Source organism: Cucurbita moschata, unplaced genomic scaffold (genome assembly GCF_002738365.1).
Source record: "Cucurbita moschata cultivar Rifu unplaced genomic scaffold, Cmos_1.0 Cmo_Scf00048, whole genome shotgun sequence".
NCBI lineage: Eukaryota > Viridiplantae > Streptophyta > Magnoliopsida > Cucurbitales > Cucurbitaceae > Cucurbita > Cucurbita moschata.
In genome coordinates, this window is record NW_019268564.1 from 585,438 (window position 1) to 599,330 (window position 13,893).

At 37.3% G+C, this 13,893-nt stretch overlaps 2 protein-coding genes across 6 annotated transcripts; both read left to right on the forward strand.

Annotated features, from left to right (window-relative positions):
- Window positions 1-301: 301 nt before the first annotated feature.
- LOC111435079 (succinate dehydrogenase [ubiquinone] iron-sulfur subunit 2, mitochondrial-like) lies at window positions 302-3,055 on the forward strand. Its single transcript, XM_023072414.1, has 2 exons — window positions 302-1,042; window positions 2,673-3,055. Exons 1-2 carry the CDS (start codon window positions 381-383, stop codon window positions 2,842-2,844), a joined length of 834 nt encoding a protein of 277 aa, XP_022928182.1. The 5' UTR covers window positions 302-380; the 3' UTR covers window positions 2,845-3,055.
- A 2,024-nt stretch (window positions 3,056-5,079) lies between these two features.
- On the forward strand, window positions 5,080-12,695 carry LOC111435077 (cystinosin homolog). Of its 5 annotated transcripts, none has more exons than XR_002709024.1 (9): window positions 5,080-5,324; window positions 5,440-5,572; window positions 7,397-7,486; window positions 7,574-7,698; window positions 7,791-7,833; window positions 8,915-9,032; window positions 10,566-10,615; window positions 10,777-11,004; window positions 12,223-12,695. XR_002709024.1 is itself a non-coding variant. In XM_023072408.1 (9 exons), exons 1-8 carry the CDS (start codon window positions 5,110-5,112, stop codon window positions 10,927-10,929), a joined length of 927 nt encoding a protein of 308 aa, XP_022928176.1. In that variant the 5' UTR covers window positions 5,080-5,109; the 3' UTR covers window positions 10,930-10,938; window positions 12,223-12,695. The 5 variants fall into 5 exon arrangements, 2 of the variants coding, with proteins under 2 accessions (XP_022928176.1, XP_022928177.1); XR_002709025.1 differs by lacking the exon at window positions 12,223-12,695 and adding an exon at window positions 11,681-12,206; XM_023072408.1 differs by having other exon boundaries at window positions 10,777-10,938.
- Window positions 12,696-13,893: the final 1,198 nt, after the last annotated feature.

Here is a 13,893-nt window from a genome sequence, read left to right on the forward strand (position 1 = left end):
TAAAATAAAAAATTTTAAATCATTTTTTCAATAAATACCTTAAAATTGAACCGATGATTTCTGAGCTATAAATAAACGGTTTACGCTTGTAAATATTTTTTTTTATTTATAACTAATAAAATTATAGGATAATTTTAAAATTTTAAAAGTTAAATATTAATTATATTTAAAATTAATGATAAAAGTTTAATTGTATATATATATATATATATTTTTTTTTTTTTTTACAAGATAAAAAAATGCAAAATTTTGGATATTTTTTATTAAATTTAGTTTAATTATTATATTCATATTGGTAAAGCCACTCTTCCTTCTTCCTACTCCAGATAAGTTCTCTGTTTCTCTCTCTCTCTCCATTTCTCTCTCTTCGAGGCACAACAATGGCGACTGGAATCCTGAGGAGGGCAATATCTAGGGTTTCTGCAACTCCACCTTCAAGATTCCTTCGAATTCGAGCTCACGCTTCCGAAGCCGGAGCGCAGAAAGTGGAGCAAAAAGCAGCCGTCTCTTCAACGCTCAAGACGTTCGCTATCTACCGATGGAACCCCGACAGCCCTTCCAAACCAGAGCTTGAGGAGTACAAGATCGATCTAAAAGAATGCGGTCCTATGGTGCTCGATGCTCTAATCAAAATCAAGAACGAGATCGATCCGACTCTGACCTTCCGCCGCTCGTGTCGAGAGGGGATCTGCGGGTCCTGTGCGATGAACATCGATGGATGTAATGGTTTGGCTTGCTTGACGAAGATTCCATCCGATCCTTCTTCGACGATTACGCCGCTGCCTCATATGTTCGTGATCAAGGATCTGGTGGTGGATATGACGAATTTTTATAACCAGTATAAGAGTATTGAGCCGTGGTTGAAGAGGAAGAGCGAGCCGTCTGTGCCGGGGAAGGAGATTCTTCAGAGTAAGCAAGATAGGGCTAAGTTGGATGGGATGTATGAATGTATTTTGTGTGCATGTTGTAGTACATCGTGCCCCAGCTATTGGTGGAACCCGGAGTCATATCTTGGACCAGCTGCTTTGCTCCATGCCAATAGGTAATTTCCCCACTTTTGTTCTTCGTTTATTCTTTGATTCTCTGTTTGTTAGAAATGAATAGAAAACAGGGTCTGTTTAGAGGGATTAAGAAGCTACTTTTGAAGGATGTATGTGGGTGTTCATGCTTATTCCTGAACTTTTGGAAGATTCAGAATCGTATTTATTAAGTTTCATTTTGTTGGATTGAAAGTTGGCAGCAATAGTTTGGTAATTTAGGTACTCTACTTGAGGGCTTAAGTGCGTTTTGAGGAGCTAGAAAACGTGTAAATCAAAAGCATTAAAATGGTCTTTTATTGAAGACTTCAAAGGGAAAGAAAAGTTAACAACGAATGAAGAGAGCTTATCAAAAGAAGGGAAATTTTGTATATGGAAATGAGAGGAGGAAGAACAGTCGTGGGGGTATCAAAAGGAATTGAAGAAACTGGAGAACTTATTGAGGTGTGTTCAGATCCCATTTGTAGGCCTGGAGGTTGGGCACAGCATATGTCGAGGTGTGTGTAGGTCGGGGATCGTTCTTAGTACGGTCCTACAATTAGCATATTTGAACAGCCCTTCCGGTACTAAACAAATCAGTAGTTTCTTATTTCACACAACTCTTGCCTCATCAAGGATTAGTCTGGTTATGTCCTCTCAGTTCCTAGAAGGTGCTTTCGGTCTCCTACTTGGAAAATAAGCCCTTGCGTGGTAGGACATTTATGATTTGATCGGATGTCTATTGGATAGAGAATCAAGTAATTTCATTTGGTTGTTTTATCTATGTTCGACAAAGACTTGGATGCCTTGGTAGACTTAATCTGAAACTCATTTGTTTGCTTTTAGTTTCTTTGTGGGTTTGAACGGGAACGAAGCATTCCTTATAAGGGTGTGGAAACCTTTCCCTAGCATACGTGTTTTAAAACCTTGAGGGGAAGTCTGGAAGGGTAAACCCAAAGAAGACAATATTTATTGGCGTGGAGGATGAGCGAAAAGTTTTTGCTGATTTTGCATGAAAGAGTTTTTGATCCGCAACAATTACTCAAGAACATGATAGTAAGCCAAATTCTGAATATGATATGCTTTCTACAACAATCAAGGGCTCAGCCTTTTGTAGATGACAACTCACGAGACTTTTCTTCAACATTTTACTGACGTCCTACCGTTGAGGATTGTTGGGAGAGGAGTCCCACGTGACTAATTAAGGGGTTGATCATGAGTTTATAAGTAAGGAACACTATCTACATTATGAGGCCTTTTGGGGAAATCTAAAGTAAAGCCACGAGAGCTTATGCTCAAAGTGGACAATATCATACCACGAGAGCTTAATGGTGAAGTTTTAAGGTTGCCTAAAATATCTTTGTTCTCATATATAATTCATCCCTTCATAATTTTTGTTTGTTTTTCTCAAGATTTCACAAGTTCATGTGGTGTCTTATGTAATTGCATGATTTATTTGTTCCTTTCTTTCACCTCACAACTTCCTATCTATAACCATGGCATTGCAAAAAGATTGACACAGATGACTAATGGCTATGATTAAATTGATTACAAACTCAGTTTTACGTAAATTTTCTTCCTCTTTTTTAAATTTTTATCAAGGACACAATTTTTTAATTACAAAACTGTCCCCATTTCTCCCCTTTGTACATGCAGGTGGATAAGTGATAGCCGTGACGAATTCACCAAGGAGCGACTCGAGGCAATAAACGATGAATTCAAGCTCTATCGGTGTCATACCATACTCAACTGCGCCCGTGCCTGTCCGAAGGGTTTGAACCCTGGAAAACAGATTCAAAATATCAAACGCCTCCAGCTCGTGGGCTGAGCCGAAGTTTCGAGGTACACGAAACACAATAATGTTCTTTTTCATTCAGTTATGGAATATCTTGTGAGAACTCATGAGCAATGTGATTTTGATCGAATAACTTGTGGATCATTGACTTTCCACACATTCTGTACTTAAGATTTGATCTTTAGTATTTATCTGTCTCCAAATAAATGTTGACAGAAACCTCCTGGCTTCTCGAGTTGTCGTACCACGATCATCCTTTATTCTTTTTATTTGATAAAAAAAACTATGCTCCGATTTCCTGGTTCGTTCGATCACCTTCCTTTGTCTAAACTGCTATAGTTTAACCATCCATCTTGTAACGGCCCAGGCCCACCGCTAGCAGATATTATTCTCTTTTGGTTTTTCCTTTCAACCGCGTCTGCTAGGGAGAGGTTCCCACACCCTTATAAAGGGTGTTTCGTTATCCTCCCCAATCGATGTGGGATCTCACAATCCACCCCCTTTTAGGGTCCAACGTCCTCGTTGACACTCGTTTCTTTCTCAAATTGATGTGGGACCCCCACCAAATCCACCCCCTTCGAGGCCATGCGTCCTTGCTAACACACCGCCTCGTGTCTACCCCCCTTCGGGGAACAGCCTCTTCGCTGGCACATCGCTCGGTTTTGACTCTGATACCAATTGTAACGGCTCAAGCCCACTGTTCGCAGATATTGTCCTCTTTTGGGCTTTCCTTTCCAGGCTTTCCCTCGAGGCTTGGACTTTCCTTTCTAGACTTTCCCTCGAGGCTTTTTAGACGCATCTGTTAGAGAGAGGTTTCCATACCCCTATAAAGGGTGTTTCGTTTTTCTTCCCAATCGACGTGAGATCTCACACATCTGTTCATTTTTCTTTTATATCCGATCTTTTATACATACGAAGAGTATCACTGTTTCTGCATGGTATTAGAGAATTATTCAACCAAAAATTTCGTCTTTTCTTTTACCTCTTTCATTTCGTTCCAGCAAAAAAGCTTGCTCTGTTTCAATGGGCGCACCACTATGTCTTCTTCCATTTCATCCTCTCTATTCCCGTTGTCTAATATTTGTAATCTTGTGCTGCTTTACTTGGATTCAACAAATTATGTGTCGTGGAAGTTCCCGGTTTGTTCGTTCACTCCATCAAGCTCTCATGACTTTGATCAATGCACCTTTATGTCGCAAGAAAAAAAGAGCTGAAAATTGGTTAAAATTGATCCAACCCGACCAACCCAAGATCGAATGGTTCGGTTTTGAACCGAAACCTGTGAGACCATTGTTATTTTTTGTTCAAAACATCAGAAATGATGATCTTGTGCACACCCTGGAAGCTATAAATAAATAAATATATGTTTTTTCTGATTTTTTTTTTTTTTTTTTTGGACAATCTTTAGTGGATATGGTATGATATTAAAACGATATAACAACTTTTCTGAACGAGTTAACGACTCTCGTCTCAAAGAGGAAAAAAGTTTCAATGTTAACACTCTGGAATTTGACTCTAAAATGGTCCGAACCCAAAAATGAATGTATTCAAGTTTCGTAACAACTTTTTTGGACGAGTTAACGACTCTCTATCGAAGAGGAAGGAAAAAAGTGCCAATGTAAACACCTAAAATTTGACTCCAAAATGACTAAAAATGAGAGTGTTTAAGTTTCGTATTTTAACCTAGAAAATGTTTAAGTTTCGAATTTTAACAGAACATATGTGTCAAATTCATCAAACTTGAGCGTTCCTTACAGTTTTGTTAAATTAACCCAACCCACCCAACTCATTACAGTTTCGTTGAATTAACCCAACTCATTACGTTGTTACTTCCTTACAGTTTTGTTGAATTAACCCACCCAACTCATTACAGTTTCGTTGACTTAAACCCAAGTTGAATTAACCCAAAGGTTGAGTTTGATTCATTATTTAACTAGGGTTGTCTTGTTTGAAAAAAATTACAAAAATATCTCAACTTGACTCAACTAGTACCAACCAAATTTAATTCTTTCCAACAAATTATTAAACAATGATTTTTATTTTGACACATGTTTAGAGAAGGTTAAATAAATAAATAAATTATACTCAAATTAATGACTATTATTTTTTTAAAGTGTTAAACAAGTATTAATGTCTCGTTTTGTAGCAATAATTATAACAATATTGGTATTATTAATTTAAATATAAATGGAAAAAGGCGTGTGAATGGAATATTACCTCTAAAGCATTTATATAATAGAGCATTATTGATTCTGAAAGCGAATCGAGACTGCCACGTCATCACATACGTCGCCCATCATGAACGGTCCAGATTCAACGAGGTTGAAAGGAAGGGAAATCCTTAAGACGGGACCCCATTCGCAGTCTCACTCCAGTTCTTCGTCTCCGAGAGAAATGGCTTCATGGAATTCAGTTCCTATGGAGATCCTCTACCAGCTATTAGGATGGAGTGCTATCATATGCTGGGCGCTCGCCTCATATCCGCAGATCATTCTGAATTTCTGGCGAAAAAGGTACGAAATCAGGTCTTGTTTATCGACGATTCCGGCGCCAGCGTCGGAATCGCCGTCGTTGTCTTCTTCGGCGGAGAGGTTATTGAGGACTGATGTTTGGATTCTGGTTTGGTAGTGTTGTAGGATTGAGCTTTGATTTTGTGATGCTGAATTTCACGAAGCAATCGTCGTATTTGATTTACAACGCGAGTCTGTTCTTCAGCGCTACTGTTCAGAGGCAGTACTTCGAGAAATACGGCTTCGATCAGGTTTTCTTCTTCTTCTTCTTCTTCAGTTCTTCGAATTTTAGTTTCTATAATGGACGATTTATCGGTAATTCTTGATCTAGAACTATATCGTTGCTATGAACTACCAACTTCGAACTATCTACTAATTTAGGGAATAATTATAGTTTATAATCGAGAAATTATGGATTTATAACCAAGCAATACTCTCTCCATTAATATAGAGTTTTGTGGGAAGTCTAAAGCAAAATAGAGCTTATACTAAAAGTGGATAATATTAATTTAAAATATTAATTTTAAATTTAAAAAAAATCTAAAAATTACTTTTAAATTTTCAAGAGAATATTAAAAAGTTGGAAAATAATTTATGAAATGCTAATAGTTTTAGGAATCACGATTATCTACGATTATCCACAATGGTATGATATTATCCACTTTGAACATAAGTTTTCATAGCTTTGTTTTGGACTTCTCGAACAAAATACACCTTTTGACTACACCTTTGAGTTTCACAATTCTTTGTTCGATATTTGAGAATTCTATTAACATGGCTAAATTTAGAGCATGACTCTGATACTATGTTAGGAATCACGACTCTCCATAATGGTATGATATTGTCCACTTTGAGTGTAAGCTCTCGTGGCTTTTGCTTTGGGCTTCCCCAAAATGCATCATATCAATAGAGATAGCATTCCTCGCTTATAAACTAATCATTCTTTAAATTGGCCAATGTGGGACTCATTCTCAATAATTCTCAACAAATAGACTGTATCCATAGGTTGATAGTAAGATTTTTTTTAATTTTTTTATTAAATTTAAAGGTGTTAATGTTAATTTAAGATTTTCGCCTGTCTTTTTTAAACCATATGATAAGTAAGGAATCAATACAAGGGAATAAGATTCGGATTACCTTGTTGATCGAATATCTCACGACAAGAATATTATTTGAGATTCAAATCACTCCACAAGCAAAATCGATCATGTCTAACTTGAATGATTCTTGTTGATCAAATATCTCAACGCAAGAACACTTGTGTTGAGATTCGAATCACTCCACAAGCAAGAATGTCGAGCTTGAATGATTCTCCATGCAATCTAAACTAAGTAGAATTGCAAAGAAACTTAGCCATTGGCTAAAAGAAAAAGCACAAAGCTTCTTTTACTATATTTTCTAAGTCCCTTTACAAATACAACCTACGTGGCCTTCAAAATGAAACTATTAGAGGCATACCAAAAATTCGTAACATTCATACTTAATGACTATAATTAGTCATCATGTAAATGTAACTAAAGTAGATGAAAAGTCTTAAAATACAATAACTCTAACTTACTCTAAATTGTAACCCACCCAAAATTTACAATAATCAAACTTCATTCTTCAATTGAAACATCTTTTGATAATTTTAACAACCTTTTCTTCACATCTTCATTGAACTATATCGTATGATTGATGTCTCTTGATTCATATCACCATACTAAAAATATTTTTTATTTTTTTAAATATTATTAAAATTCAAATCAAAATTATTTATGAAATAAAATATTATCCGTTTCTATTTAAAAATTAACACTATTTTTTATTTTTATTGTTATTTATTATTATTATTATTATTATTATTTTTGAATGTTTAAGACAAAATACAAATTACTTTTATTAATCTAAATTAAGACTTGTCCCACCTATACTAATAAACCCGTAGTTTGTAGAGATTTGCTGCTCTTATTTTGACTTAGACTTCTGCAAATCCGTGTTGATTTTTCGAGAAATTTTAGCATGATAGCAATGTGTAATCGAAGAATAATAGTCCTAATCTTATGAATCTGAACAGTTTTCATTGATTGCTGCAGATGATACCGGTGGCTTTGAGCGATGTGTTCTTCCCCTCGCACTCGATTTTATTGATCTTCATCGTTTCAGTTCAGATCTTTTTATTTGAAGTCAGTGGTTTATTCTCTTTGTGTTTGATCCTGTTTTGGTTTGATTTGGGTTACCATTCGCATTCTATTGATTGAATTTTGGTGCAGTGTGGCGACCAGAAGGTCTCGAACTCAGCCGTCGCCATCTTCGCTGCAGTATGGGTTTTTGCAGCTGCTTGCTTTTTTATAGCTCTGCCTACTCATTCATGGCTTTGGCTTGTCTCCATGTTCAAGTAACCATTTCTTCATCTCTTAAAATTTTGTGGAGTTATATTTTGATTGATTTGCTAATAATTCAGCAAGGTTGATTGGCAATGTGTTGCAGTTCAATTCAAGTTCTTATGACAGTCATCAAATACTCCCCTCAGGTTAGGCTAAACTATACAGTTAATTCTCTTTATTCGTCTTTTTGTTCTTAGTCTTTTTTATGATTCAACTTATCATCTGAACAAATTCACAATTCATATGTGTTCATCATAGCTTTTTAATTAATTTTTTTCATGAGTTCTTCGATTTTGGTCCACTTTCTACAATTTCAGTAACAACCAATGCACTAATGTATTAAAAAGTAGTAGCACAAGGCTAAAAGTTTTATGGGATGGCTACAAAAACTCACCGCTAGTAGATATTGTCCGCTTGGCCTGTTACGTATCGCCGTTAGCCTTAACGGTTTTAAAATGTGTCTGCTAGGGAGAGGTTTCCTCACCCTTATAAGGAATGCTTTGTTCCCCTCTTCAATAGATGTAGGATCTCACAATCCACTCCTTGGGAGACCAGTGTCCTCGCTGGCACACCGCCCGGTGTCTGGCTCTGATACCATTTGTAACAACCCAAACCCACTGCTAGCAAATATTGTCTATTTTGGCCCATTACACATCGCCGTCAGGGTCACGATTTTAAAACGCTTCTACTAGGAAAAGGTTTCCATATCCTTATAAAGAATACTTCGTTCCACTCTCCAACCGATGTGGAATCTCACAATCCACCCCCCTTGGGAGCCCAACGTTCTTACTGGCACACCGCCCGGTGACTAGCTTCAATACCATTTATAACAGTCCAAACCCAATGATAGTAAATATTGTCCGCTTTGGCCCCTTACGTATTGCCATTAGCCTCATGATTTTAAAACGCGTCTACTAGGAAGAGGTTTCCACATCCAAATTCTTCGTTACCCTCTTCAACCGATGTGGGATCTCACAAGAAACAAATTTCTCATATAGTTTGAAACCTTCGAGAATTAGTCCGACCCTAAGTGTGGTAATGTTTCCTAAAGTTATCATGGAATTGTTTAGCTACTCCAAATGTTTGCAATATGACCATGTGGCTGTTAAGAAGTGTAAATCCATTTGAGACTAAAATAAATTTATGCATATGTTTGATGCTGATATAAAATTGCAAGCAAAGAACAAGGAAGCTTGCATTTCACGAAGTCCCATTGTTTACATTCAGGCATTTTTGAACTTTACCCGAAAGAGCACGATGGGATTCAGCATTCATACTGTAGTTCTAGACTTCATTGGAGGAGTGGCCACTTTGACTCAAATGGGCGTGCAGTCAATTGACCAAGGTCATCTATAATGTTTTCTTAACCAAACAATTGCCTAATACTTCTGTTGTGATTTATATCTACGGTTAGCTCGGTATTGATAGCCATATTGTATTTGAACCGTATAATTTAAGGGTCAATATGGAAAACATATGACTTTAATTTACGAGAAAAATGCACTCGTGGTCTCTGAGGTTTGAGTTTGGAAGCATTTAGGTCTCTGTGTTTTCAAACCCAACAATTTAGCCCCTAAATTTTAGATTTAGTTTCATTTTGGTCCCTCGATCCAAATTTCCGTTAAGTACTAACGACATGGTCATGACATTTGTTTTCCCTTCTCCGTCCTCCTCCCATTCTTCTTCTTCCTCCATCCATGGCTGCCACTAGCTACCATGGTCGCGTCATCATTTATAATGACATAAATGAAACTAAATCCAAAACTCGGGGCTAAATTGTTAAGTTTGAAAACTCAAGGACCTAAGTGTTACTAAGCTCAAACTTGAAGGACCAAAAGTTTTTTCATAACTTGTAATGACATTGTGATGTTCCACATTGGTTGGGGAGGAGAACAAACCACCCTTTATAAAGGTATGGAAACCTTCCTCTAGCGGACGCGTTTTAAAGCTTGGAGGGAAAACCCGAAAGGAAAAGCTCAAAGAGGATATTATTTGCTAGCGATGGATCTGGGCCATTACAGATGGTATCAGAGCCGAACATCGGACGATGTGCCAGCCTTCTCGCGGTTCTCCGAAGGGGGGTAGACACGAGGCGGTGTGCCAGTAAGGATGCTGGGCCCCAAAGGGGGTGGATTTGGGGGCGGTCCCACATCGATTGGAGGAAGGAAAGAGTGCCAGCGAGGACGCTGGGTCCCGAATGGGGGTGGATTGTGATGTCCCACATTGGTTGGGTAGGAGAACAAACCACCATTTATAAGGGTGTGGAAACCTTCCCCTAGCAGACGCGTTTTAAAGCTTTGAGGGAAAACTCGAAAGGAAAAGCCCAAAGAAAGTCCAAAGAGGACAATATCTGCTAGCAGTGGATCTGGGCCGTTACAGACATATGTGAAAAATACATCAAACGTATAATTTTGATATGGTTGTTCATCCTAGGGTTAGGACAAATTTACAAGAATATATTTTGAGAGTACTCTCATTATATGCAATATTCATATTTATCTATGTATTTTTTAAAATTGTATCGTGGATGCTTTTATCTAAACATCAAGTTTGATGATTGCTCTAGTTTTTTGTTGTTTTTTTATGCTGAAACGGTTTTTCTTTATCCATGGGCAATGAGTTTTGATGTATTGGGGGTATCTGTCTTTATAGAAGCTTTAATTTTCGTGTTTATCCTAATTGTCAGTTTAGTTTATGCATTGCGAAAAGGAGCATTGGAATGATCTTAGTTTTTGAATATTCGGACAATTAAAATAAACAACGAGACGGTTATGAATTCCATCGAGCTTCCCTTGATTGAACAACCCAAACTTCTTGATTGATACCTGATATTATCATCCTAAAGTCCATCTAAATTTTGACGTCTGATTCTTTCCAGGTTCTTGGGTGAACTTCTTTGGAAATATAGGGAAGCCATTGTTAGCTTCAGTACGATCTTTCTCTCTCTCTCTCTCTCTAACAGTACTTGTCGAAGTCAATTACCTTTTAGTCCCTGATGATTTGATTCGAGAGCCAACTATGGCTTTCAAAAGTGTTAAGAGTAATTTGAGTTAGCAATATTTGCTCACTACAGTTATATTGCGCTGCAGGTCTCTATAGTGTTTGATCTGATTTTCTTCTATCAACATTTTGTATTATATCGTGTCAAGGCATCAAAGGTTTCATCTCAACGTGACCCTGAAAGCACTGAGGCATTGCTTGAGAACTCTGATCACTTGCAAGGGATTGCCACAACCAATTGATATTTGATGGTATTGCTTCCACCTCTTAGCTTATTTTCGTGCCAAGAGGCGCAACAACGTAGCCCGGTAAATTAGGTAAATTCTAGCAAACCAAATATTGTAACAAGTAAAGCTCACCACTAGCAAATATTGTTCTCTCTAGGCTTTCTCTTTCGGGATTTCCCTCAAGGTTTTTAAAACACGTCTGCTAGAGAGAGGTTTCCATACCCTTGTAAAGAATGTTTCGTTTCCCTCTCCAACCGACGGGGGATCTCATAATCCACCCCCTTTCAGGGCTCAACGTCCCCACTAACACACCTCCTGGTGTCTGGCTTTGATACCATTTGTAACAAGACAAGGCCACCGTTAGCAGATATTGTCCTCTCTGGGTTTTTCCTTTCGGGCTTCCCCTCTAAGTTTTTAAAACGTGTTTGCCCGGAGAGGTTTCCACACCCTTATAAAGAATGTTTCGTTTCCTCTCCAATCGATGTGGGATCTCATAATCCACCCCCTTTCAGGGCTCAGCGTCTCCACTGGCACACCTCCTGGTGTCTGGCTTTGATACCATTTGTAACAAGCCAAGGCCACCGCTAGCAGATATTGTCCTCTCTGGGTTTTCCCTTTTGGGCTTCCCCTCTAGATTTTTAAAACACATCTGTTAGGGAGAGGTTTCCGCACCCTTATAAAGAATGCTTCGTTCCTCTTCGTTCCTCTCTCCAATCGACGTAGGATTTCATAAATATCTTCCTTTAATTGAGCTATTTTCTTCTAGGAGATTGGTGGCTAAGATTGAGCATTCTGGCGCTTGGGTTTGTCACTGACATTATTCTTGTGCGTGATGATTGGTGTTTATTTTAGTTGGATTCAAGTATTTTTGATGTTGAATTGAGTCTGTTTTTGGCTGCTGGAGTTTAAGAATGTAAAAATATATTATTCTCGACTCAAAAGCACGGTTAAGAATGTAAAAATAGATATCGAAGTAATTCTTTATCGACTTTTGAAGTACTTATAATTAAAGCATTTTACATAAAAGCACTTTTTGTAGCATTATCGAACAAGTACAAAACGACGTTCGATTTTTCACTTTGAACAACCTATCTTCACAGTCCACATGCCATTTTTTTCGGTTCTTCAGGAGAATTATATGATTTTACTGTGGAGTTGGTGACCTCTATAATTTCTCCTTGATGATTGATGATGAAATTGTGTCTTTTTGTATGAAGCTCATAATACCTGCTTGTTCTTAGTTGTTGAGATCTTGCGCCTTTGTTGACCTGTAATTGATTTTTCTTTTGTTCTTTTGTTCTTTTGTAGAGATCTGTGTCTATTAGGAGTTTTTTCTATTGGTCGTTCGACAGGCTCGGGTTTTATAGAAATGATTCTGAAGAAGATGGCTTAACCAGAGTTGGTTTCGAGACACCAGCATTTGTACATTAGAAATGGAAGTTTCGTGTTCAAGTTTCGTTGTATAGTTGTTCGATGAAATTGTCGGATTTTTACAATGGTTATTTACGACCAGGAGCGAGGCGATGTCGAGAAAGAAGCATTCAAGATCCTTGACGATTGGTATATGTTGTTATGGTCATGCATATATTTAGAGATGTATTTGCTTGAAGTTTGAGCATACATGACTGACTGTGTAGTTGTGTTGTACAAAAAGTTTCTCCCATGGTTCTATCTCTACTTCCATGTGTTCGAATATTTTAGTTCACGAGAAGATAATCTCTTTGGATTAGATGACAATCCTAGAGATAATCCAATGAGCACAAATCTAGCGAAATTGGATACGAGACACGCATAGAAGACCAACAAAATCACGACCAAATGAGGCAAAAAAAATCTCAACGTAACAAAAAAACGGGTCGAAGAATGAAGGAATCGAGCCACCAAGCATGAGAGAGAAGCAAAACTTGGGTTGATCCTCAAGTTCCGCAGCTTCATATGTGACCACACGCATCATGTCCCGAGTTACGTGATACTCGTTTAGCTTTATCCAATCCTCTTCTGACCTAATCAAGTCAACAAAATACCCGAGATGATCATATAAATTATCTTCTTTAACTTAAAGAAGTAAGTTATTCTTAATTCCAAAACTCTTGAAACACTAGAATTTGCCTAGTAAACACCAAGCTTAAAGATTAGAGTTTGTGCAACAAGCACAACATTGGTATACTGCTGCACAAGTCTCTCTTATTTTTTAGGTCATGAACTCTTAAATAAATTTTACGGTTATTATCACGTAAAAATCAGGTGCATTACCCCGTCAAGACCACCTTCAATTAAGTCAACCAATTTAAGTATTCTTAATTATTTTATTACTATACGTAACACCATTGAATTTTTACTACGATTATTGTAAAATAATGGCATGCAATTATTACTATTTTTAATTTTTATTGATTCCCTTACGTTTAGCAGATGAACTTACATTAATTATCTCTAATCATATTGCCATGAACATAACTGGTTCTTTGAGAAATGTGCCTGAATATATATCAAAAGTCGAAAAAAAAAATTATACTCTACAATAATATTGAGTGAATTGTTGTAATTTCAAAAAACACGGTATGCCCATAACTCAAAATAGGTGACCTAATGATTGTCGTCCGACACAACAGTCATCAGATTCATATGGGCTATTGACGAGTAAACTATGATCTCCTTAAAACCAATGTCTTGAAGCGGTCTCTTTCTCGGGAGGAAAAAAAAAAAGAACGAAATGAAAGTAAAAAGACCAATTTCTTGATGGAAGAGATTAGAGATAGACCCTCTTTTCGTTCGTTCTTCCTTAAGTGAGCTAAATGCATGGACTTTGTTCATGTAATGTAGACCATCTTAAACTCTCGTGACATGCCTAAACCGTTGTAGATTTGATATTGCTCGAGCATGTATTTCCTCCTGGCCCTAATGAGCCATGAACGAATCCACGATCCACGAGGATCACGGAACCTAAATGTTTTTTTTTTTTTTTTTTTTTTTTTTAAA

Coding starts and splice junctions, on each gene's coding strand:
- LOC111435079 (XM_023072414.1), top strand. CDS start 381: ATGGCGACTGGAATCCTGAGGAGGGCAATATCTAGGGTTTCTGCAACT. Junction 1,043..2,672: donor GCTTTGCTCCATGCCAATAG/GTAATTTCCCCA, acceptor TTGTACATGCAG/GTGGATAAGTGATAGCCGTG.
- LOC111435077 (XM_023072408.1), top strand. CDS start 5,110: ATGAACGGTCCAGATTCAACGAGGTTGAAAGGAAGGGAAATCCTTAAG. Junction 7,487..7,573: donor TTCAGATCTTTTTATTTGAA/GTCAGTGGTTTA, acceptor ATTTTGGTGCAG/TGTGGCGACCAGAAGGTCTC. Junction 10,616..10,776: donor GGAAGCCATTGTTAGCTTCA/GTACGATCTTTC, acceptor ATTGCGCTGCAG/GTCTCTATAGTGTTTGATCT.